We start from the raw sequence: 25508 nt of genomic DNA on the forward strand, positions 1-25508 counted from the left end.
GGAGGCAAAGCCTGCACCAGCCAAGGGAGGGGGACAGATCTTTGTTTCTAATACTCGCTGTTGTGTTTATCCTGCCCTGCTCGGCTCCACCACAGCACCCAGCAGCGTCCACCATTGCAGCAAGAGGAACGTTTCCAATCCCAGGTGCTTCGGCTGCCTATCCGGCCTTGATCTCTGCCCCCGGCTGCCTGGGCATCAGCCTTACCCCGCTACAGGCCTAGTGGCTTTTACTCCCATGAGTAAAAATCAGCCCGACTATCCGGGCAGCGATCTCCCTGAGCCTGGCGGAGCGGCGCAAGGTTTTACGGTGCCCAATAAACCATAAATCAGGCAAAGCTTTGAAGAGACCGGATTTTATTAGAATAGCCAAGACATGTAATATAAATATATATACACACTATACATGGGCCGTGTGTGTGTGTGTGTGTGTGTGTGCACGCACTGGTTTTTATTGCTCTGACGTTCGGGGACCTTAGCTGTCTTTTTTTGTGTGTGTGGGGGGGGACATTAAAAAAAAACAACCACCAAAAAAAAACAAAAAACCCAGGGTGGGGACGAGATTGGGGAGAAGCAGGGAACAGCTGGATACATCAGAATCACCAACCACGGTTAGTTACAAAATAAAGAGCGTCTATAAACCAGTGATCAAAACAGCAGCCTCGTCTCCTGCATTCAAAAGGCACAATCATGAACTCTCATCCCACCCAGCCGACTGACTGAGAATTTGGGGGCTAGCCGAACGCCTGGCTTCTTTCTCCTTCCCCCTCAAGAAGAGGAGGGGGCAAATGGAGAGTCACAACAGTATTATATTAAAATAATAATAATAAAAAAAAAGGAATTGCAACCGTGAATACCAAAAGCAAGTGAATGAGAGTAATCGAAGGGGGGGTATGTACAAGGGGGTTGTGGGGGTTTGAACTGTCCCCCTCCCCCCGAAATCAAGCAAACCAACTGCAAATCAACACTAATTACTGAGCATGCTACAGCGAGCGGCTATGAGACGCAGAGACCCGGCGGACGGGCACCCTGCATCAGAATTATAACAGTAATAATGGACAAGTCAGTTTAAAAAACAAGGTGAAAATAAAACCATTTCAGGGGTAGTGTCAGGGCTCTGCCCTGCCTGCTGCCCCATCCAGGGGTCATGCCAGGGCTGGTGACCCACCCTGTGTTGTCTCCCCAGGGGTCATGTGAGGTCTGTGCCCCTCCCCCCCCCGCTGTCATGTCAGGGCTGGTGCACCCCTCCCCCCCCCATGCCCCAGGGACCCTATCAGATCTCAAGTTGGCCAGGTGGGTCTTTGAAGCCCTCCTCCCCATCCTGGCACACTGCACCCCCTTACTGCACCTGGCATAGTCACTACCCAGGGGCCCAGAGGCCACGGGGAGGGGCAGATTGCAACAGAGCCAGGGCCTGGTTCTGCCCTGGGAAATGCTGGTGCAAAGTTTGGATGATGCCATGGCAGTCGTTCCTGATTTACACCCAGGTGGCTGGGATCCCTGGGGCGCCCCACCGGGCAGACGAGATTGGGATCAGGCCCGGGGCTGGGAGTGGTTCAATTCCAGGCCAAGGGGATGCTGGGGCCAGGAGGCTGCTTGGCAGAAAAAGCAGCTGGTGGAATCCAGCCCCCAACCTGGGCTGGGATAGGACTGATACCCTGGTGTACACCACTCACCCCCATGTACACCCCCCCTTCCCCCCAGGGCATGTGTATCCACACACACAGAGCTCTGGGCTCAGCCCCCTTTGCCCCCCCATACCCTGGGTGCTGCCCTGTGCCCTCCACCCAGTGCCCGGCCCAGCCCCACCTCCCCATGATCCTTCCCCACTTCCACCCCCTACCTGAGATCGCTGGGAAGGAAAGGGTTTCGGTGCATGGGGCTCTGGGTCCTGTGGGCCCTCTCGGGCCATTAACCCCGCGTGGGAGGCGGTGGTGGCGAACGGCAGGAGCCGATGGACGGCCTGTTTGCCAATTATTTATGCAGTTGACAGTCTAACAAATCAGTGGTCGTTAGCGGTGCGCTCCCAGCATTATCGGCTGGCTCTTGGTGCGTGCCAGCGTCTGCAGGGCTGAGAAGCGGCAGGCTCTGCTGGGTGCCCATGGACGGTGTGGGTGGGGTGGGGGCTGAGTCTCCTTGTCTCGCAGCCAGGGAAACTGAGTCCCGTGGGGGAACAGACCCTTATGACAGTGGCAAAATTCGCTAGCTCATTCATGGAAACCAGTAGCCCAGCCAGAGGCCCAAAGGCTAGTTGATTGGGCCCAGGGGAGTGGAGCTGGGGGTGGGGCCAGGACCCCTGGCACATAGGCAGGGAGCAGCACAGGGCAGCTGTCTTTGGGATCTGAGGGGGGGGGTCTTGGGGCATCCACGAGAGGGGAAATCCAGGCCCCTTTTAGCCTGAACTATGAGGCAGCCTAACCCCACTCAGCCCCCTTCCCTGCTCTCCTCACACTGACCTCCTGCACCTACCCAGAGCCCTGAGGGACCCAGGAAATCTGCCTACCCTCACCAGGGGGGGGCAAGAGGGGACCACTTGGCCTTGCCGTCGCTGCACTGCTCCTCCACCCCCTGTACCTTCCAAAATCCGGTGCCCAGCAGTTCCCAACACCTTGCGTCTGGAGCCCAAGGGGAAACATTGGGGGAAGACAGTGTGTCCCTAGGGCAGCCCCCCAGCTCGAACCCCACCCCGCAGCGAGCCTTCCCCAGCCCTAAGCAACAGGCCCAAGTACCAGGAGGCAGATGGGAGTTGGGGCACCCCCTCCGGGGATTCCTATTGCCCTGACACAGAGCCCCCCAGCCAAGGGGTGTGTGAGCCTGCCCCCCCTCCACTCCAACTGATGAGCGCTCAGCATCTGCAGTGGCTGAACCCCATATTTGGGGGGTGGGAGCAACTCGCCCTATTTCACCCTAAGGCAGCAGGGTGGGGGCTGGAGATCTCAGGCCTATGGACCTGCCTGGGAACAGCCACTATGGGGCGCTAGTGCCCAGTGCCCCCATTCACTCCCTGCTCTCGGATGCCATGGAGGGCGGGGGGGGGGGTAAATCGCCCCCCAGGGATCGGGGGAGCCCAGGCACCCTTGTGTGGCTCCTAGGGGGTGAGCCGGGCTGGCAGTGCCTGACAGGAGGGTCTGGGGAGAGAGGCAGGGGGGCAGGGAGAGGCGGGGGCGACGGGGGCATCACTCGAAGGCGAAGGGGTCGTGGGCGCTGAAGAAGAAGTGGCTGTCAACGTGCTCTTCCAGCGCCTCCTTGTCGCACTCCAGGGGGAAGCGCTCCTTGCAGATGGGGCACTCCTTCCACAGGCCGGGGGACGCGGGCAGGTCCAGCGGGGAGGCGCCCATCCCGCAAGGGCCCGGGTCTGACGGCTGGCGGCCGGTGATGCCGCTGCACGGGGGCGACAGAGACAGAGGGTCGGCACCCCTAGAACTCGCCGTCCCCATGAGCGGGGCCCTGGCACCATGCCCCCCGCCACAGGCCCTGCACTGAGGGCATAGCCGGGCTGGGGGCCAAGGTTATTATGGGATCCCCGCCTCCCGCTATTCCAGTTCTCCCCCTCCTGATTCCCCCCATCCCCCCGATCTCTCTTTTTGCCCCTGCCTTGTTAGACTCTGCAGAACACAGAGCAGAGGACCCTGCACAGGACTGGCCCCCCCACCCCCACAGCGCAGCAGCCCCTCCCCCTTCTCAAAGGGGAGCAGTGGCCCCCTCAACCCAGAATTCCTTTTATTCCTCAGACACCCCCAGCTCATCGCCTCTGCACACGGCACCCTGCGCCCATCCTGCCCTTCCCCCGACATCAGCATCCAACCCTGCCTCCCCCCAACTCGTCATCCACCGCACCCCCTGCCCTATTCTGACTCCCCCACCCCATCCCCTGCATCCCTTCGGCCCTTCCCCTGACACCAGCATCCAACCCTGCCTCCCCCCAACACGTCATCCCACCTGTGACAAACCGGGACTGTTCTTAATGTGGTCTTTGAATGCTGAGTGGGGAGTTTGGCTGGGACGGTCTGCATTGGGGGCTGGGACGGTCTGCATTGGGGGCTGGGAGACTGGCCTTGAGGGAAGATACCTGAGCATGAACCCAGAAGGGAGTTGGAGGCTAGGTGACACTTCTGCCTGGGAAACTGGACAAAGGCTGGGGGAGGAGCCCAGGGGAGGCTGGGGGAGAGACGCTGGAGAGAGGGGGAGTGTCAGGTGCTGGCTGGTATAATGAAGGGGAGCCCAGACAGGGCTCTGACCCCTCAATGGGCCTGTGGTGCCCCTGGAACCCCAAGATGGACCTAACTGAGAGGGTCCTGTTGTCTGTGCCTGCAAGACCTGTCTTGGACTGTGTTCCTGTCGTCTAAATAAACCTTCTGCTTTACTGGCTGGCTGAGAGTCATGGTGAATCGCAGGAAGACGGGGGTGCAGGACCTTGTGTCCCCCCACACTCCGTGACACCACCGCACCCCCTGCCTTCCCCTCATGCCCCCATCCCATCCCCCACATCCCTTCTGCCCTTCCCCCGACACCAGCATCCAATCCTTCCTCCCCCCAACACGTCATCTCATTGCACCCCCTGCCCTCCCCTCATGCCCCATCCCATCCCCGCATCCCTTCTGCCCTTCCCCCGACACCAGCATCCAACCCTGCCTCCCCACAACACGTCATCCCACTGCATCCTCCATGCCCTCTCCTGATGCTGCCATCCCTTCCCTTCTGCATCCTCCTGCCCTCCCCCGACACCCCCATCCCATCCCCCGACACTTCCATCGCATTCCCTCTGCCCTCTCCCGACACCCCATCCCATTCCCCTGCCCTCCCCTGACACCCCATCCCATTCCCCTGCCCTTCCCCGACACCCCCATCCCATCTCCTCTGCCCTCCCATGACACCCCATCCCATCCCCCTCCCCTCTCCCGACACCCTCATCCCATCCCCTCTGCCCTCCCCCGACACCCCATCCCATCCCTTCTGCCCTCTCCTGAAACCCCATCCCATTCCCCTGCTCTCCCCTGACACCCCCCATCCCAACCCCTCTGCCCTCCCCCAACACCCCATCCCATCCCCCTGCCCTCCCCCAACACGCCGTCCCAGCCCCCCTGCCCTCCCCTGCCGCCACCACCCCATCCCATCCCACCCTTTCCCCAATGTCCCCATCCCATCCCACCTGCAACCACTCTGCCCTCCCCCGCTGCCCCCATCCCACCTCTCTGCACTCAGCACCCTGCACCCAACCTGCCTTTCCTACTCCTGACACCCCCATTGCAGCCCATTCCCCTGCACGGGGGGGCTGGGTGCACAGACCCCACCTTACCTTGCAGCTGGGTGATTCTATCTATTTCACTTGCAAATAGCCCCCCTCCCCGCCCCCCGCCCGCCCGCCTCTGTCTGCAGGAGAAAGGAATCTAATGATGCTGAAAATTGATTCAGAAATGCCCTGACACGGCCGTACATCTCCCAGCTCCGCGCCTGCCACTTTTATGGCCACTGGCTGTAAAAGTCACCGGCTCCCCGCGCCCACAGGGAAATTTATATATTTTTACTAACTAAGAGGAGGCTTGGAAAACTGCCCCCACCCCCCACTTCTCCTACTCCCCCAGCCCCCCACCCTGCTCCCCTCCATCCTGCTCCCCTCCATCCCCCCACTGCTCCCCTCCATCCTCCTCCCCATCCCCTACTATGCTCCCCTCCACCTACTCTGCTCCCCTGCTCCCCTCCATCCTCCTCCCCAGCCCCAACTCTGCTCCCCTTCCCCCACTCTGCTCCCCTGCATCCTCCCCCCCATCTCCCCACTCTGCTCCCCTTCATCCTCTTCTCCATCCTCCTCCTAATGGGCAGGGCGAAGGAACAGCCCCCTGTTCTGCTGACAGGCCCCAGTGTGGCCAATCCCCCCCTCACCTGGCCATCTCATAGAAGACGCTGCCCAGCTCGGGCAGCAGCAGACTGGTCTCTTCCCCTCCGCTTCGCACAGCCGCCATCAGCACGGCCTTCTCGTCCTCCGCCTCCTGCAGCGAGAGTGGGGGTGAGAGCGCAGAGGGCCAGAGTCCAGCCCCCACCCCCCAGCACTGGGGTGCCCCCTGCGCACAGGCATATTGATTGTGCCCACCCCAAGCAACTGGGCTCCCCAGAAGAACAGCCCCGCTATGTGTCATAGGCCCTATACTGCCGAGGATGGATGAGGATTCTCCTTTACCTCTAGTGGTAGTGGGCTGAGCCCTGGCAGCCCGGGGGTGTGAGTTTTATCCCCATTGCTGCACGGTCCTCAGCTGTACTGCTAGGGTGTGGGCTACCCGATGGGTCTCTGCTAGCTTCCTGCCCCCTGGCTGCGTGGGGGAATCATGGAGCCATGAATGCGTCGGGGGGTGGGTGGGTGGGCACTGGGTCAGCAGCCTGCTCCCCCTTGCAGCAGGGGATGCTGGGATTGATCCTCGGACCTGCTGGGCTGCCCCTGAGGGATCTCTGAACCGAGCTGTGTCCCGTCCTGAGCGGGGCCAGTGTGTTGTGATGTCGCTGCCAGCCGGCCCCCTGCCCGCGATCCCTCCTGCTATGTTTCGTGGGGCTGCCATGGGCCATGCGGGCCGCCCCCTCACACTGAGATCCCGCAATAGACAGCATGGAAATGAACCGAGTGCAGGGATGTTCTGGTCCCAGCAGCCGGGCAACCTCCCTAGGACCAGCATAGCTCCCCTTCAGGAACCCCAGGGAACCCCAAACGCCTGGTGATCAGCTGACTGCCACATCCAGATCTCACCAGCCCAGAAGCCCCAGGGGGTTGGGAGCTTTGGCTTTGGCCTGTGGGGGGAGCTACTGTGGTGTAACCAGATCAACCCCCCAAACACTGTTACTTTCCTAGTGTAGATGGGCCCCAGCCCTGAAGGGCAAAGATCAGCCCCTCCTAGGGCTAGCGTTTGAGTTGGCCCAGATGGTGCAGAGTCCTCCATCCTGCTGCTCTCGCTGCCCCCCTGAGGATGGAGGTGGGGGGGCTCTCCCAGCATTGATGCCATGAGGCTGGCAGGGAGAAGTCCCCATCCTCCCAGCTGACCCCCCTCACTTTCCTCAGTGGGAGGCACTGACACCCCCCCACTTTCCCCAGCAGGAGGTGCTGGAGAGACTCCCCGGCACCCCCCTTTTCTCCCAGGTCGTTAATTTACTGCATGTTTTATCGTGCCAATTATCAGAGGTTTGTAAAGTTTTACAGGGGCGGTCTAAAAAGCACCTCCCCCCACTCACAACTGGAGGGGCGGGGGAGGAAAAAGCAGCCCCATGAACGAACAGCAACTGCAGTGGGACACGGAGAGATTTCAAATGTGGGCCTGATCCCCAGCCTGACACAGATGCCCCTTCGCCCCTGTCCTGGGGGGGGGGGGGGGGGGGAGGAGGGGGCAGCCATCCCCGGTCCTGCAGCTCCAGGGACCTTCCAGCTACTCCTATCAGGGATGCGGTCGAGGGGAATGCAGGAGGGTTTGGGGGGCTGGCAGATAACCCCTCCTCCTGGGTGAAGCAGGCTCAGATGCACCCTCAAAGCTGGGCTTTCTGTTGCCCAGGAGGGTGGGGGGCCCAGCCCCTCCTGCCAACCAAAACCCCACCTCATCCGCCTCTGGTGGAGTGTGGAATAGTGGGGTAGAGGAAGCAGCTAGCAGCCAGGACGCCAGGGTTCTATTTCCACCCTTGCCCCTGCTCACTGTGTGACCGAGGGTAAGTCCCTGTGCCTCAGTTTCCCCCTCCACGCTGCACGTGCTTGGGGGTCCTCGCCCCCCGGGGACTCACTGAGTCGGAGCTGTTGTCCTCGGTGGGTTGCTTGATCTGGGTGGTGATGGGGGCGGGCTGGCTGATCACCACCTTGTGCATGGGCTCCCGCAGGCACGGCGGGGTCTTGGTGCCTGCCCGGTTGTCACACAGGCTGTAGGGGCTGAGCTGGGTGTGGATCCTCATGTCCTCGGGGGACTCGTCCTCCGAGTCCGAGAGTGGGGAGTCCAGGGAGCCTGGGGGGAGGGGAGGCCACAGGGTCACTTGGGCAGCCGGTGCCCCGTGCTGAGCAGGGCAGGGCAAAGGGGGGAATCCTGCTGGGGGGAGGAGCCTGGGGAGAGCCAGCACAGGGGGTGTGGGAGTGGGGGGGAGTTCTTGCGGGAGGAGCCGAGGGACGGCTGGCACTGGCACAGTATTGGTAACTTCGGGGGGCAGCACTACTCTTCTGGGTGGGGGGGAGCAGCACAGGGCGATGTCGGGGAGGGAGAGAGGGGGCGAGAGGAGAGTGCACATAGCAGTGAGATCGGGGAGGGGGGCTCCCGGGGCAGAGAGGAGAGAGTTGGGGGCAGAGCAGGGGGGGATGAACAGGGGTTACAGTGAGGGGGTAACCATCAGGGGTGCCAGGGCATGAGGTGAGGCAGTGAAGGGGGGCAGAGGTAACGGGGTGGGGGGACAGGGGTAACAGGGGTGGGAGGATGGGGGTGAGGAGGTAACAGGGGTGGGCTGACAGGGGTTGGGGGATGGAGGTAACAGAGGTGGGGGGACGGGGTGTTACACACTCAGTGCTGTGGCCGCTGCCTCCTCCTCCTCGGCCGCTGTCACCTCGCTCCACTTCTCGTCGGCCACCTTCTCCAGCCGCTCCTCCAGCTTGCGGGCGTACTCCAGCAGCTCCTGGGGAGGGGAAGCCACCGGGGTCAATATTGGCCCCGCCTGTGCCACCAGGCCATGGGGAGATTGGGTGGGGACCCGGGGGGGAGGGGGGAGGCAGGGTCTTTGCCTGTCCTACCCACTGTCCAGGCTGCAGGGCCCCTGCCTGACCCCAGGGCACCGCCCAGCCCCTATGCAGGGAAGGCCATGATGGGGGCAGGGAATGTGACTCATGTCACCCTCTCCTGGTGGTTCCTTGGCCCCCGCTGGAGCCTGGGCCGAGAGCTGATATCCACCTGGCTCCGGGGTTCAGCCCCCTTTGACTCTGACGCCGGCTGGCACCAACCTGTTTCTCCTCCTGGAGCTGCTCCTTCTCCTTCTCAGCCACCTTCAGGGCCGCGCGCAGCTCCTTGAGCTCCCGCTTGCTCTCCGACAGCTGCACCTGGGCGGGGGGGAAGGGGGCACAGGACCGTGAGAACTGCCCAAGGGCAGGGAGTGTGGCAAGGGCTGGCCCTGCACCAGCCTTGGGAGGGAACCTCCATACCCGAGGAACCTGATCCCCCAGAACCCATGAGCGCCCCAATCCCTCCTCCTATGGGGCAAGGCATCCCCTAGCACCAGTGTGTGGCTTTCGGGGTAGGGCTTCCCCATCCCAGCTCTCATTCCTCCCCCTTAGGGCAGGGTCCTCCCACCCCGCATGGCAGGACCTCCCCATCACAGCTCTGATCCCACCCCTTGTAGGGCAGAGACTGGGGTTCCCCTCTGTCCCGGGGGCAGTGCCCACCCCCCTGCTGGCCTTACCAGGCTGGAGTCCCTCTCGTGGGACAGTTCAGATTTCAGCGCCTGCTTCTGGGCTCGCTCCTCCTGCAGGTTCTTCTCCAGCTTCAGCACCTCGGCGCTCAGCTTCAGGATCTTGTCCTTCTCCGCCTGCAAACAGCATGGGGGCTGCTCACGGGGGTCGGCACTCGCCAGCCGTGGGAAGCCCAGCACATCTCCCTAGCTAGGCTGGGATGGGAGGACTACAAATACCTAGTGCAGCGCTAGGGGGCGCTGCGCTGCAGGGAGCAGGGTGAGAGGCTCAATAGGGGGCGCCCTCACCTTGCAGCTAGTGCTGGCCCCAATGCGGTGCTAGGAGGCGCTGTGCTGCAGGGAACGGGACAGGGGGCTCAGAAGGGGGCGCTCTCCTCTCTGATTCTGGGCTGCAGGGGGATTAGTACAGGGTATTCTCCCCTCATGCTGTGCTTCAGGGGGCACTCTCCCCATAGCCACTGCCCACCCCAGTGCACCTCTAGGGGGCACTGTGCTGAGACATAAGCCAAGTTCTGAGCATTGTGTGGGTCACGACAGGGGGACTTTTCCCAAGGCCTGGACACGCTCGTCCCTGCTCCCTGTCCACTGGTCATGAGACAAGCCCAGCTAGGGGATGCGCCTTCATTTCCTATCCTAAACTGTTGAGCATTGGCAGTACCCCACCCCAGAGGTGGCTGCACTCCGGCAGTGGATGCAGCCATTCAAGTGAGAGGCCCAGCGGGGTGGGGGTTGGCACCTCTATGCTCTGCAGCAGGTTGCTCTTCTCCTTCCACCACTGGCCTTTCCCCTCCTTCCATTTCAGGGTCATGTCTGCCAGCTTGATGTTGGTTTCGGCTGACTCCAGCCGGCTCTTGTGGAGGTCCGAGATGGTCCGGTCCCGGATGGAGGAGGCGCTGGCCAACTCCTCCCCCAGCAGCACCACTTTCTGCTGGCTGGCAGCAAGGAGGTCCTGGGTGGAGCGGAGCTGCTCACACAGCGCTTCCAGCTGGGCCTGGGGGGGTCGGAAATAATGAATGGGATGGAAGAGGCCAGCTGGGCTCTGCCCCTGCATCCCACCGCCAAACACAGCAACAAGGGAGCAGTTGATGGCATTTAAAAGACTGTTAAAATTCTTTCCTATTAGCATGTGGAACTCCCTGCTGCAGGATGTTATCAAGGCAAACTGCTCAGTGAGCTCTGTGAGGTGCAGGATAGCTCTGAGGTCTATGTGCCAAAGCCAAGCTGGAAATAGCTGGCCTTTCCTCTAAGCCAGGGTTCAAATCCCATTAGGGCTGATGCAGGCCTTCTGAGGAGCCAGGAGATTTCCCTCCTGGCAGAGATCTTCGAAATCCTGCTCCAGGAGGGTGCCAAAGATCCTGCGGCGCTTTTCACATGAGCGGGGTTTGGGCTGCTGCCTTCTTGGTAAAATACTATCCTCTCCGTGCCCCAGAAGTGGCTGCATTTCAGGAGTCAGTGGGAAAAGAACTTAGGAGTCCTGGCTCCCTGTCCTCACCCCTAGAACACACACAGGCACCCACAGCAGGGAAAGAGAACCCAGGAGTCCTGGCTCCCATCCCCCTGCTCTAGCAGCGACACCGCCCTAATCCCCTCTTTTGCAGGGAAAGGGCTGGTGAACGCACACACCCAAGCAGGGGGAGCGGAGGCTGCGCCATGGCACCGAGGGGGGCCCCCCACCCCAGGCACTCACCGTCCTCTGCTGTGCGGCTGCCAGCTTCTGCTGCAGCTTGCTGATGTCCTCCTGCAGCACCAGGGCCTGCGACACCTTCTCGCTGTGCCGGGTCTTGGCCAGCAGCAGGTCGCAGGCCAGGTTCCGGCTCTCCTGCTCCGAGGCCTGCAGCTTGACCTGGGGGGGTGGGGTGGGGGGGACATGATCCTCACGTGCCGGCCCAGAGACTCCCGGGGGGCGGGGATGGGACCCACCTCCCTTCCCTCTGGGTGCCCCCTGGGGATGGGGGAACCCTGCCGCTCTCCATATGTATGGGGAGGGACCCCCCACTCCTGTGTGTGTCTGAGGGGGAGGGGAGGGACCCCCACTCCTCTGCTCACCCCAGCTAGCTCCACCACCAGCAAGTCGCCCCTACAAGCCCCGCCCCGGGGCTCACCTGGTAATGCTCCTTCTCGGTGTTCTCCTCCTTGAGCTGGTGGTGGATCTGCTCCTGCTCCCGCACCAGGGACTTCACCGTGTCCTTCATCCTGGGGGTGGGGGAGGGACACAGGCAGGGTGAACCCTGGCTCGGCTCGGGGCACTGCCAGCTACAGCAGTGGGGGGGCGGGTGAGGCACAGCGAGGGGGCCGGGCAGATCCATTGCTGCCCGCCGGCCCTTCCGTGACGCTGCCAGGCCAGAACCCCAGAGTGAGTCTGTGTCCTGCAGCCTCGCTAACGGGACCCCTTTAGTCAGCATGGCCTGGGTCTGGCCCTGTCCTATCACACGGGACACTGCAACCCCACTCCGACCCCAGAGGCTGCACCCCCACGGCACATTAGAGTCCATGCTGCTGGGGGTGGGGGGGGGGAGAGAAAGGAGACAGCATCCAGTACTGAGCCCCCACGCTGCTCCCCAGAGCACAGCACAGCGCCCCCTAGGGCACTAGCCCATTCTCACTCAGGGTGAGAGCCCCCCGAACAGCTGGCCTCTCCCCCTTCCCGCAGGACCCTGGTTCGGCCTCGGCAGTCACCCATCCGAGCGCTGACGAGGTCCAACCCTGCTTAGAGACTGGACGAGATCACAGGCCTGGACCCATCCCGACGAGCCACAAGGGATGAGGCCACCTTCCTTCCCGCTGGGCCAAGCCACAGCCCTGTTACTCACCTGCCCCCGCCTCCCCCACACCCGCCAGTCCAGCGGTGTCACAGCACTGACCCTAACTCCCAGGGCTGGCACACGGAAGTTTCGCGCCCTAGGCGAAGCTTAGACCTTGCGCCCCCCCCCCCCCCCGGCGGCCCCCCCGTGGCCGCTCCCCACCCCAGCTCACCTCTGCTCCGCCTCCTCCCCGAGCACGCCGCCCCCGCTCTAATTCTCCTCCCCTCCCAGGCTTGTGGTGCCAAATCTTGGCGCCCTAGGCAACCGCCTAGCTAACTCCCCTCCCCCTCCCCAAGCCTGCTGACCCCCGCCCACTGGCTGCTCACCTGTCCAACTCCACCTCCTTCTGCAGCACCTTCTCGCTCAGGGCCTGAACGTCCTCCTCCAGCTCCTGGATGCGGGCCAGCTGTCCCGCCTGCTGCCGGCTCAGCGCGTCCCGCTCATCCATCACGGCTGCATGGGAGCTCGAGAGATCCTGGGAGAGGCGCCGCCGGCCGGGGCGAGGAGGGGTGAGCCGCGATTGGGGACACGGGAAGCCCCGACCCCGTCTCCCGCCTGGGATCAGCACAGAGTCTGGGTGCTCTGGCAAGGGGCAGGGAAACCCAGGGGCTCCCAAATCGGAGAGCCCCTTTGGAATCTGGGGCTAAGCCAGTGGGTAGCAGGGAATGCAAGGAAGAATATGGGGTCCCCTCCTAGGTGGGCATCTCCAGAGAGGCAGCCCAGCCCAGTGGCCTGAGCAAGGAGCCGGGAGGCCTCATTCACCCGTCGGCGTGCCTCAGTTTGCCCCCAGTGTGATGGGCAATGGCCTAGTCCATGGGGACGACACTGGATCCTTATCAACCCGGGAAGTGGGGTGGTGGGGGATTCAACCCAGTGGCTGTTGCCCGATAGGGCCCGGTGCCCGCAGGGGGCACCCCCACACCTTGTACTGCTCCGCCAGCTTGGTGTGCTCATCCCGCATGGTGCCCAGAGCCTCCTCCAGCTGCTCGATCCGGGCCTGCAGCTCCTTCACCTCCTCCTCCAGCCGCAGCTTCTCTCGCAGCAGCCTGCTGTGCTCCTGCTGGCTCTCCTCCAGCTGGTTCTGGGCGGGAATGGGACCCACAGGGACCGGCGCTTTTAGTACAGACTGAGGGGGCAGGCACTACACTCACCCCAGGCCCCCAGGACATTGCAGGGCGCACAGGCAGGCAAGGAGTTAACTCAGGTGGGTGAAGCAAGAGACTAGTGGTGGGGGCTCTTATCACAGCAGGGAGGTCCTTCTGAAGGGGCAGAGCTGCTGGAGGGTGGGGCCAGGGCTAAGCTCCGCCCCATTTCCCAATGCAGTTGTTACTGCCTGCCCTGTAAGGAGAAAAGCCTGGCAGGAGGGGAGGGGCTTGAGTTGACTGGGACATGGCCAGGTGCCCTCTTGGGCAGAAGAACAGCTGATCCCTCCTGTTGCCCTCCACCTTGTGCATTGGGTGAGCTCACAGCCCAACCAGGCCCAGGGGAAACTGAGCCACAAATCTGTGAAGTGACTTGCCCAAGGCCACTGGCAGAGCTGGGACCAGAAGCCAGGTCTCCGGGCACCCATCTGGTGCTCTGCCCACTAGGCAATGCTGATCCCTCCTTACCTGCAGCAGGGTGGCTTTGGGCACCACCAGCAACATGTCCATGTTGCCCTCGTCATCCTCCTCCAGCGTGACGAGCTCGTCCATGGGCCGGGGCTCGCTGAACTGGAAGGGGCTGCTCTGGCCGCGCACCTCGCCACGGCGGTCCACATAGCGGAACTGGTACTGTTGGGCCCCTGGCTTGGGCAGGTAGCTGGCTGCAGCAGGACAGACACAGCCCAGCATCAGATGCCGCTAGGGCCTTGCCAGGAGGCTGACTGCTTCCAGGTGGGGGCTCGGATGACCCGTAGTCTGGGCCTTGGTCTGGTCCCTGGCTCTCCTCTGACACGTCTCGCCCCCAGCAACCGCCCCGCACTCCTGATTCCTGGCACCAGCGTGGTTGGTACCATGGCAGAGAGGCTGGCAAGTGCCTTGTCAGCAGACCACATTGGTCACAGAGGTGCTGCCCCCCCAGCCAGTGTGCCGCCCCCTGGCCTTGAGCCTAATCTGTGTGGCCTGCTCTGGCCTGGCCTCTCTGACAACCAGCGGGTAGCACCAAAGGCTGACGGTGGCCTGGATGCCCGTTCCATCAGGGGCTGCTCGGAAACCTGAAATCCCATTCCAGTCCCAGCCTCGCTTCTTCCCCCCCGGCTGCCTCCTGCACGCCTTCCTAGGATCCTCTCTGCTTTACCCCTCCCCCCCCAAGCTGCTGACCCTGGGGTCCCATGGGAAGCCCCCATTCCAGTCCTCAGCTCCACATGAGATGTCAGGGCCAAGCTGTGTGAGCAGTCCCTCCCCACCCACTGCTGCCTCCTCAATGCCCCCTGTTGTAACTGCACCAGGGGGCTTCAGGGAGATTTGGTTTGCAGCTGCTGTGGCATGAGGTCATGGCCACGCCTGGAGGCGGGACGCCACGCGAGATGGGCCCATGGGCCTGATCTGGTGGGGATACTGGCCTGGATTGGCCCGTGGGTCTGGTCCAGCAATGTAAGGCGATATTGGGCTGGATGGGCCCGCTGGCATGACCACATCTATCAGGGAGGCCGGGATACCAGGCTAGATGGGCCCTTGGTCCAACAAGCCATGGCAAAGCCTCCGTAACCCAAACCCTCCCCCAGGGCTGCCACCCCTTCAGACTGTTGCTCCAGCTGCTCAGTGACGGACACCCCCCGTCTGATCTCACCCTCCCGCCACCCCCCCCCCCCTAATCCACCCACCGCACCCCCCCACACCCCCCCGGAGCTCCCCCACCTACCATGGAACTGGACGCTGGAATGGACGGGCGCCCCCTCCGCGCCTCCGTCGGGCACCACACACCACACGAAGGTGTAGTAATCCCGCACGGACGAGGCCTCCACCTGGACAGACAGACGCAGGCAAGAAGGTGTCTGAGGAACCCCTGGCATTAGCTGAGCGTTTCTCTAGCGCTCATCAAGTGAGTGTCACTGTCCTCATCGGGGGAGTTGGGAGGGGCTATCACAGCAACGAGCGTCTACACTGCCCACTAAGCCCGGGCTCTGACCCAGGTTTGAGCCCAAGCCCTGCTTCCCTCCACACACAGCTCTGTCTGACTCGTGGCACTCAGGACCTGGGTCCTACGACCCTGCTGGGGGTGGGGGTGGGTCAGAGCCAAGGCGTGTCATTTTGCAGTGGGGATGCACCAGAAAGCGGCAGACCCAAGTCAAAGGTCTCCAGCGAGACCCAGGGCTGGCGATTGTAAGCCCAGGTTTACCATGCAGCGTGGATGCTCAAGTGAGGGCTTGGAACTGCTGAAGCCTCAAGCCTGGGTCTGCAATGCAACTCACCCTAAGATGATAATACTGCCTAGCTGTTACACAGCACAGGAGGGCAGTATCATTCCCCTGCCCGCCCCTGTTTTACAGATGGGGAAACTGAGGTACACGGAGGGGAAGTGACTTGCCCAAGGCTGGCCACCAGGAATAGATCCCTGGTCTCATGAGTCCCAGGCCAGCGCTCTAGCCATTAGGCCACGCTGCCTTGTTTTGCTTTTGCACGCAGGGAAAAGCAGGAGGCTTGGTTGACTTGCGGGTGAATTTCAAGGTGGCCTGCAGAAGTGGGCCCCGCCTCTCACATGCACGCTGCGGGCTCAGCGCAATGGGACAGCAGAGAACGCAATAGGAGGGGAAGCCTCTACCCCAAATGATGAGGAGGCCAGTCGGACACCCTGCACCTCCCCATCTCAGCCTAATTCACTGTCTGATCAGAAAACTTGACATGCCACCTCCCTGAGGCCACATCTACTGTGGAGATCCCAGGTAATGCATCCAGCTCCCATCCACCTCTCTCTTCCCAGTACCTTAAATATCCCGATCCAGTCGCGGGCTGACGGCTTCATGCTGGGGGGCAGGGTGTAGTGGCACTCGACCTTGGTGTTGGGCACGTAGGTGCGGGCCACGTTGAGGAAGGCCATGGTAGGGTGGGGCTGTGCCTGTGACTTGCTAGGAGACACCTCCTCCATCCTCTTCATCGGGGTGGAAGGTGAAGAAGGAAGAAGGACAGTGTGACAGTCTGTAACCCAATGTTCACCCTTTCTACAAGACTATGATAAATTTTGTAAAAAATATGCCTTGTGAGGTATCATTCAAAAACTCGTAATTTGCTGACCATTACCGTCCTGGTAAAAAATGTGTGACAACATTGTATGTAAAGTTATACAATTCTACTGTATGACATTGCAGAGACATGTTCCAAGTTTAGAAAGGCAGCCACAAACCAATTCCAGAGAGACAACAGGCAAACTGATGCCTCAGCTAGGTGTCAACAAAATCAAATGGACCATCACCTGGTTAAGTGGCCATTCTTTGGCAGGAAAAAGTGTGTGAGTGAGAAATCTACATTTTGGCAAAGAAAGAGCTGGAGGTTCCCATCTCCTGCTGTCTCCTGAGCCTCAGCTGGAGATGATTCTCAAATAAAAAGAGAACTGTAAGAAAGGGGAAGAAACTCCCCAAAAGATCTCTCCTTTCACCTCGACTCACGGCTTTGACAACACTTGAAGGACAAAGGAAGGGATCCTGGCAGAAAGGAATTCAGCCAGTGAGGCTGCTAGAACATGTAGGAACAGAGACTTTTGCTTTGAAATCCCTTAGCTTGTTAAGTTAGACCATGGGTCGGCAACCTTTCAGAAGTGATGTGCCGAGTCTTCGTTTATTCACTCTAATGTAAGGTTTTGCGTGCCAGTAATACATTTTCACATTTTTAGAAGGTCTCTCTATATAAGTCTATAATATATAACTAAACTATTGTTCTATGTAAAGTAAATAAGGTTTTTAAAATGTTTAAGAAGCTTCATTTAAAATTAGGGTGACCAGATGTCCCGATTTTATAGGGACAGTCCCGATTTTGGGGTCTTTTTATTACATAGGCTCCTATTACCCCCCACCCCCTCTCCTGATTATTCACATTTGCTGTCTGGTCACCCTATTTAAAATTAAATTAAAATGCAGAGCCCCCTGGACCGGTGGCCAGGACCCAGGCAGTGTGAGTGCCACTGAAAATCAGCTTGCGTGCCGCCTTTGGCACACGTGCCATAGGTTGCCTACCCCTGAGTTAGACATTAGTTGTGTTTTATCTTTAATTTCTTTGTAACCAATTCTGACTTTTATACCTCATTAGTTGTAATCACTTAAAATCTATCCTTCTGTAGTTAATAAACTTGTTTTATTGTTTTATCTAGACCAGGGTGCTTGGACTGAAGTATTTGGGAAACTCCATTTGAGATATCAGGATTTGTGCATATCATTTTCTATTAATAAAATGATGGACTTTATATGAGTTTGTGGTGTCCAGGAGAGAGCTGGGCACTACAAGATGCACATTTCTGGGGGAAAGTCTCGGACTGGGAGTTTGTTGGTGTTGCTCTGCAGTGTAATTCACGGGTGGTTGGCTGTACTCTTGCAATGTAGCTGTGAGTGAGTTACAGGCGTGTGAGCAGACCAGGAGTGGTTGCGCTCCCAGTGAACCGTGTAAAAGGCACCCCAGATTGGAGAATTGAGGGGACACAGCTGCTCAACCGTCCAGATTGTACCCTGGGGAATGTCACAGGTGGGAGGGAGAAAAGAGATGGGGAAGGGGTAGGATGGGCAAATTCCACCCTGGACCAGTCTGGGATGCCCTGAAAGTCACTGCTTCCCTACATGCCCCGGGTACATCCACGGAACTCATCACCGTGGGCACCTCATGGGCATGGATGCATTTAGCTGCCCAGCCCGCAGGAGGCAGGGCAGTGCCACTGTCTCCATTTTACAGCGGTTCTTGGGCACACAGCAAGTCCATTTCAGAGCCGGGAATTGAACCCAGGAGTCCTGGCACTCAGGTACCTTTGGAGCTGGACCCCCAAGACCCCACATATTTCAGACAGAAAGGGACCTTTGTCTAGTCTTTTTAACTCTGGTTAGTGTGCCACTAAACTGGGTCTCAGGGCACTTGGGTTCTGTTCCCATCTCTGCCACTGACCTGCTGTGTGACCATGGGCAACTCCCTCCCTCTGTGCCTCAGTTTCTCCTTCCACCCTGCAAAATCTTTGGCGCAAGGATGGTGGCTTGCACCTAGACTAGTAACCTTGGCTGGGGTCTCTAGGAATTAACACAAATCCATTGACAAAAACAGTTCAGATTGCCCCATGCTCATCCAGCAAAACGCAGACCTCTGACAGCCAGGAAACCCAGAGTCAAGGTACACACAAATGTAACCTTAACTCTGCCCTTCTAAGCAATGGCACAGGGTGCCCACAAGACACGTACTTGCACTCTGCCTTTGCAGCTTGTGCCCATCGCCCAGGGAAGAAGCATGCGCCAGCTGCAGCACAGGGTCCAATGCCCTCTCTTTGCCAAGGCGAAACTTATGTCCAGGTGAACTGGACTGAAAGGCTGCTGCCTATGCCCACCCTATGCCTGGATACGGAGCCTCCACTGCAAAATCAACCCCACACTTGCTGTATTTTACAACCTTTCACCATTGCACACAGGACCCCCTCAAACACAACACTATCACTCACCCATCAGGACATGCCCACCCCACCCTCATACCCCACCTCGCTGCTGACGCCCCCCATGGCAAGAAGACCCCCGTGCCCCGCTGCTGACACATGCTTCCTAGCTCAGCTAGGAATGAGACAAACGGCATCACTTAGGATGCACGTGCACCATTTTCCCATCCTCACACATGTGGGGTGAGGCGTGGGCAGAGGGGCTCAGAATCTCTGAGGGAAAGGGCACCCCCATATCGCCCCCCATCACAATCACAGCTCTGACCAGCTTCTCCGGCTAATCCCTCCACCATTCCATATAGCTCCACCTAACAACAGCGAGCACAGATGGAGCGCACACAGATAATTCCTACTAGCTACCGCCAGCTCCGGAGGGTCAGAGTTAAGGCCGCGTTGGGGCGTCCCTTCACACTGTCTTTTCTGGTTGTCCGAGGTTTGAGTTCTGCTGGATGGGCATGACACCCAACAGGCAACCTCAGCTCTGGGTTAACCAAGTTTTTTGTCTGTGAATTTCCTTGTTTCCCAACCAGAAAGAGAAACATTTTTGGTAGGAGTCAGGGGTCAGGCAGGTCGTTATAGCTGTCCCTTACGTTTGCAGCTGGCTAGCAAGGAGGCTATGTGATCCTAAGAGCTCCTGTCCCCTTTGGCACAGAACCATGCGTCGTGTTGTGAAATGTCTGGAGGGGGGAGCTGCTAACAGGGCAGTGAGAGAAATCTCATCCCTGGCCCCAAAACTGACCAGGGTGGTTTATTCCATGGTGGTTTAGTTACAGTAGCTTTATGCAGTGCAGTCATTCTCCTCCTCACATGAGGTAGCGCCCCCACCCCCATTTCCAGCTTCCCCTCCCCGTCCCACCCCACAAAGCCATTCAGGACCATTCCTTGGCATGTGAGAAGCCACGAGCATGTAAGAAATTTGTTCTACGTGTATCACAAGCAGCTGCTTATGGGAGGGCCACACATTTCTCAGTTACAGAGGCTGCGCTGGACAGCAAACTGGGCCCCCGGCAGGCGCCCCCCTCCAGCTACTCCCCCTGCTCTGGCGAGGCCCCTAGCTCGCCCAGCCTCCAAGCTGGCCCCCTGGCCAGCCCCACACAGGGGTGCTGTCACCTTAACTTTGAATTGTCTGATTTTCAGAGATTTCAATGTGTGGTGTAGTCAGGGCGCCTCCAGAACCTGGCTCACATTTGTGGGGGAGCAGGGAGAGGGGCTCAGACCCCTTAGAATAGCAGGGCCCCCAAGATCCTGGCGCACACACACATGGAGGGAGGGCAGGGAAAGGGGCTCAGTCCCCTCACCCCAGAGGGACAGGGCTACTGGATCCCAGCACACACACGGGGGGCAGGGGAGGGGCTCAGATCCCTTAGAACAGCAGGACCCCCAAGAACCCAGCATACACAAGGACTCGGACCCGCTCAGAGGAGCAGGCTGACACCCCCCTCCCAAGATCCTGGTACCCACATAGAGGGGAGAAGATGGGGCTCACATGCTCTCACATCCCTAGTCACCCCATTTACCCTACCACTTCCCCACGTCTCCCCTCCCCATGTCCCACCCCTCCCCCTCTCCAGAGCCCCCAACCCCTCTCCACTCCCTGCCACCCATCCCATGATTCCCATTCCCCAGCACTCTCCCAACCTCTGGCCTGGTGCAGCAAGCATTCATGTGTCATTCCTTTTCCTTTCAAAAAGAGTTTGCGCCCCTTCTCAGTTCTCTGCTGTCCTCGGATTACAGTTCCCAGCAGTAACAGAAACCCTTCGACAGAGGCAGACAGTCGCACCTGGCCTGTAATTCATCCTCAGATATCTGCCAAGGGTAGCTTTCAAAGCTGCAATACCTGGAGGGTAGCTCAGGGTCACAACCCGTCCCCTCGACCCACCAAGTCCCGTGCAATCACTATGGCTAGAAACCGTCTTTCTGCACGTCACATTTCAAGAGAATCCAAGAGAGCATTTGACTTAGAACAGTCAACCTTTAACCAAAGGGGTTCTCAACTTTAACCGCAGGAGCTAGCTCTTCTAGTGTGCCTTTCACCCATGGATCTCAAAGCTCTTTACAAAGGAAGTCAGCATCAGTCTCTTCATTTGACAGATGGGGAAACTGAGGCACCGAGCAGGGAAGGGACTTGCCCAAGGTCACCTAGTTGGCCAGGTCTCCGAGTCCCAGTCCGGTGCTCTAGCCACTAGGCCCCAGAAAATGAGGCCTTACGGAACCAGGTGATGTTTGCCGCTGCGCAGGGGGAGCAGATGCGTCTACTGCCCTTGGCACAGATGCATTGGCTTTAAGAAATGCTGCTGCGAGGTGAGAGGACAAACACGACTCCTCACCTCTCCCACCAGCTGGCCTACCAGCAGTATCTGGGTCTCATCCTGACTCTCCAGCATCAGATCCCAAAGTGCTTTACAAGCAGCGTATACCAGGATCGCTCTGATTGCTGCCCTGGGGCGGGGCCCACAACGGCCACACCACACGGCAACAGAGGACAGAAAGTGGAGTCTCCAGGGTTACCCACTCTCACGGTTTTGTCATGAGTCTCATGATAATGATTGCTTTCCTGAAAGCCCCAGCTCCTGGAGCGAAGGGATACGTGATGATTTCAGCCTTCCTTAAAGAAAAAGAACGTTTTCAGCCCTCGTCGCAGTGGAGAAAGCTTCAAAGTATGACCCCAATGCACCCTAAAGGCTCAAAAAGCAGAAGGCAAATAAAAAGAACCCCAACGTTATTATTTGTACATAATCTCATGATTTTTGGGGAGCCTGACTCATGATGTTTGAACATTTGGGGTTGGCGATACTGAGTCTCGTACCCAGCTGGGGAATGCACGGATGCATGTTGAAAGCCCTGGCTTTTGTGAAAGTGGCCGCAGGCATAGGCGCCGACTCCGTGGGTGCTCCGGGGCAAAAATTAGTGGGTGCTCTGCACCCACTGGCAGCCAAGCTCCCCTCACCCACTGCCCTGCCCCTCCTCCTCCTCCCCCTCGGGTGTGCCGCATCCCTGCTCCTCCACCTACCTCCCAACGTTTCCCGCCCGGCTGCCACCAAACAGCTATGTGGCAGTATTAGCATGCTCCGGGGGAGTGGGGGTGGGGGCTGGGAAGGAGGAGTGGCACACTCAGGGGAGGAGGCGGGGAAGAGGCCGGGATTTGGGGAAGGCGTGGGAATAGGGACAGGGAGGGGGCGGAGTTGGGGCGGGGACTTTGGGGAAGGGGCGGGGCCGGGGGAAGAGGGGGCGTCGAGCACCCAGGGGAAAGAAGGGACGTCGGCGCCTATAGCCGCAGGATGCTTAGCGACAGCAAAAGAGCCAGGCCCTTGATTTTTACATCGCAGCTGGAAGCTGGCGGCTCCAGCACCTGGCTGGGGCATCGGTTCAGGACAGCTTAGAGTACTTTGGGGTCTTTGTATTCTGTTTGTACAGCACCTAGCGCAACAGGCTCAAGGTCCATGACTGGGCCTCCGAGGCGCTACCACAACACAGAAATAAGAACAACACCCCTTGCTTTATCACTAGAATCATTTCCCTCAGAAGCCTGGGTTTTCCTGGAGGGACTCCCCTCTAAGCATGGGGAGAGAGACATGCTGGTCCTGTCTACACAGCAGCTGCAATTAACTCAGCAGCTAGAACAGCAAATTGTCTAGTAAGCTCCATTGCCAGGGTGAGGTCACGTCTACACTACAGGTTAACAATGTGGTAACAGCCAAGAGACTCATACACAGCACTGATGGGGCTGTAGACATCTTCAAAGGGGTGCACTGCAAAGGGGGAGGTGACCAGGCACCCCAATTTCTTCTCTGGACAAGCCAAAATCCTCGCTCGATGATCCCATGTGACAGAGGCGCCCTGTAACTTGGTGCCTTCCCTGCCATCATTAGACTCTCCCGCACACTGGCGCCCGTGTGCAGTGATCATACGTGGTGAGTGTCCCAGTACAACTGAATGAGATTCCCCAAAGTGCGCCTGCACCAATTATAATCCCCGGTGCAGCCATGCCTGGGTGAAAGATCTACTGGAAGGCAGCGTGGCCTAGTGGATACAGGACAGGATTAGCACTCCAGGGATCTGCGCTCTAGTGCCAGTTCACACCCTGCTTTGCTGGGTGACCTTGTGTTAGTCACCTCCTCTCGCTGCCTCAGTTTCCGCATCTGTAAAATGGGGATAATGCGGCTGACCTCCTTTGTAAAGCGCTGTAAGACCCACCGATGATAAGAGCTAGATATTAACATTAGCTCCTCTACAGAGTCCTGCTATTACTAACTTCCTCTGACATAAAATGAAACTCTGAGCATCTTGAGGTTGGCAGAGTGGCACTGTGGCTATAGCATGGAATTAAGGCAGGACACCTGGCTTCTACTCCTAGCTCTGCTGTGTGACCTGGGGAAAGTCACTTCCCCACCCTGTGCCTCTGTTCCCACTCCCACCCTTTGCCTAGGGAGACTCTGAGCTCTTTGGGGCAGTTACTGCCTCTTTGTGACTACAACAGGGCCCTGATTTGGCTTGGGACCTCTCGGGCTTGCTCTCCTGGGAATCCTGCACAATCACCGCTAAAAAGCGCTCGTGGCCTGGGCGAGACACCTCATGATCGGCCCTACAAGCCCAGACAGCGCACGGCTGGCGTGGGACCTCCTGGCCATCATCCAGCCAAGTGCCTGAAGCTACATTCCTTTCCCCTCCCTGTAGTCTGCTGCTCCAGTTGTGCCGAGCCAGCCAACGAGCAGCCATGTGCAAAACAAATCCCAGCAGCTGCCATCCATCCTCTCCGCTCACCTGGCTGCCAGGGACAGGGGGATGATCCCTTGAAGCTTGCACAAGGCAAGCAGGGCGCACCAGCCTTATGCAAGGCCGGTTCCAGGGAGAGACAAGGAAAAACCACCTCCCAGCTTGGCAAGAGAAAAGACCTAGTCCCCAGCGGGGGAAACTCTTCCCACTTCTCCCCCCTCACCCCTGCCCTTCTTGCCCAGAATAAAAGGCTTTAAAAAAATCAAACGGCTCCAAACCAAAGTGACAAAGGAAACTCGTGTTCGGAAACCCAAAGCCACAGGCGTGCTGGGGAAGGAAGCTGCACGGCGGAGAACTTGTGCGGGGGGGTGAGGGGGTGGTGAAGATCGCCCTGATGCACCAGCCCCAGGTGCAAATACAGGCATGGGAGAGATTCTTCGCTCTTTAATGCCACGGGGGTGGCTAATCTCTGGGTTGCCCGGGGCCAGGGACATCCAGGAGGGGTCAGCTCCAACCAGGCAAACAGTATGGCCGGGCAGGTCGCAGGCCTGTCCCAGCAGCCAGGGGAGATGGGGGTAAAGCAGCGGAAGGGGGCTTAAGCAGGGGGGAGTTCCATCTCCTGGGCTGCCCCTTTCCAGAGGAGAGGGATGGCCCCACTGCCTTCCCTGCAGCAGGGAGCCCAGCCTCCCCAGGCCTCGAAGCACAGGCCAGGCAATCCTGAGATCAGGGGGCTGCTGGACCCCAGGGTACCCTGGCTACAGGCAGAGCCCTCGCGAGGGAGGGCACTGCGGGGGGAGGGGGGGAGCACGGATCGCCCCTGGCACGAGGCTGCACGGTGCAAAAGGGGAATTGCCCCTCTCCAAAAGCCCAGACCCACCCCCTCCCCCAGGCAGCAGCAGAGGAAGGAGGCGGGGAGCAGGGGCCTGAGGGGAGGAGAAAAGCAGAGGCGCCCCATTAGATAAAGAAGGTCTCTTACCCTACAGAGCAATCAGCTGTTCCACTAACCTTTTACCAACAACAAAAACACCACTCAGCCCAGCAGGGGGCGGGGGGAAGGAGAGGCCCGGAGCATGCTGGGAGTTGTAGTTCTCTCTGGCTGCCTGGCGCTAGGGTGGAGCAGGAGGGGAGACTGCAGCTCCCAGAGAGCCCTGGGGAGAGGGAGACAAAGAGCCTCCTGGCCGGGGAATCTGGGGAGTGTAGTTTGCCCAGCTGGGAAGTTCAGGCAGAGTATGGGGCAAGGGGACTTCAACTCCCAGGGTGCACCGGGCTCCCAGGGGCCATGGAGGCATTGGGTATTCTTCAGAGAGGAGTAAGGTTTCAAGTTGTTCAGGGTAGAGCCATACTCGGCTGGGAGCTCGAGCGGCCCCTGTCCAGGAGCGACGGGCCTGGCTTCTCGTCTGCAGGTTATTGCCCGACACGCTGTCCCTGCCCTAGTGTGATGCAAGAGCAAACAGAAGCTGCGCACACACACAAGGCAAAACAAACTGAGCACACACAGTGCACCCGCAAACGGAATGCACATCCATTGCAACACCAAGCGAAAAGTTGCACGCACCAGGCAACACAAAGTCAACACGCAAAATGCGACGCTGAACAACAGCTGTACAGACTACGCAACACCAAATGAAATGCGCACACACATTGCAACACCAAACAAAAGCTGCACACATCAGGCAATGAAAACTGAACCCACCAAATGCAATGCTATACAAACTGAACATGTAATGCAGCACCAAACAAAAGCTGTACGCACAATGCAACGCAAACTGAACACAAAAAATACAATGCAATACAAACTAAACACAACGCAACATCAAACGAGCTGTAGACACAAATTGAACAGACGCTGCAACACCAAAGAAAAGTTGCACCCACAATGCAAAAGCAAGCAAAAGCTACGTACACAATGTGCACACATGTGAACATCACAATGCAGCACAACAGTTGTCTAGCAGTTTAGTAACTATATTTCCCCAATGAATCGCAGAGCTAATATGGGTA

General features: G+C 59.1%; 1 protein-coding gene across 4 annotated transcripts; it reads right to left on the reverse strand.

Moving 5' to 3' along the window:
• Window positions 1-337: 337 nt before the first annotated feature.
• CALCOCO1 (calcium binding and coiled-coil domain 1) lies at window positions 338-24570 on the reverse strand. 4 transcript variants are annotated; one of them, XM_034792379.1, is made up of 15 exons: window positions 24484-24570; window positions 16107-16271; window positions 15045-15147; window positions 13814-14007; window positions 13126-13284; window positions 12530-12678; window positions 11505-11595; window positions 11090-11245; window positions 10139-10393; window positions 9394-9519; window positions 8939-9034; window positions 8505-8616; window positions 7747-7961; window positions 5878-5984; window positions 338-3378 (listed from the first exon to the last, which is right to left on the reverse strand). In XM_034792379.1, the coding sequence occupies exons 2-15, from the start codon at window positions 16266-16268 to the stop codon at window positions 3174-3176; spliced, it is 2130 nt and encodes a 709-aa protein (XP_034648270.1). In that variant the 5' UTR covers window positions 16269-16271; window positions 24484-24570; the 3' UTR covers window positions 338-3173. The 4 variants fall into 4 exon arrangements, with proteins under 4 accessions (XP_034648270.1, XP_034648271.1, XP_034648269.1 ...); XM_034792380.1 differs by having other exon boundaries at window positions 24513-24551; XM_034792378.1 differs by lacking the exon at window positions 24484-24570 and having other exon boundaries at window positions 16107-16277.
• Between the last annotated feature and the right edge of the window lie 938 nt (window positions 24571-25508).

This window comes from Trachemys scripta, chromosome 16 (assembly GCF_013100865.1).
Source record: "Trachemys scripta elegans isolate TJP31775 chromosome 16, CAS_Tse_1.0, whole genome shotgun sequence".
Lineage (NCBI taxonomy): Eukaryota > Metazoa > Chordata > Testudines > Emydidae > Trachemys > Trachemys scripta.

Coding starts and splice junctions, on each gene's coding strand:
- CALCOCO1 (XM_034792378.1), bottom strand. CDS start 16,277: ATGAAGAGGATGGAGGAGGTGTCTCCTAGCAAGTCACAGGCACAGCCC. Junction 9,520..10,138: donor ACCTGCTGCAGAGCATAGAG/GTGCCAACCCCC, acceptor TGCTGTTTGCAG/GCGGAGAAGGACAAGATCCT. Junction 8,617..8,938: donor AGCTCCAGGAGGAGAAACAG/GTTGGTGCCAGC, acceptor TCCCCTCCCCAG/GAGCTGCTGGAGTACGCCCG.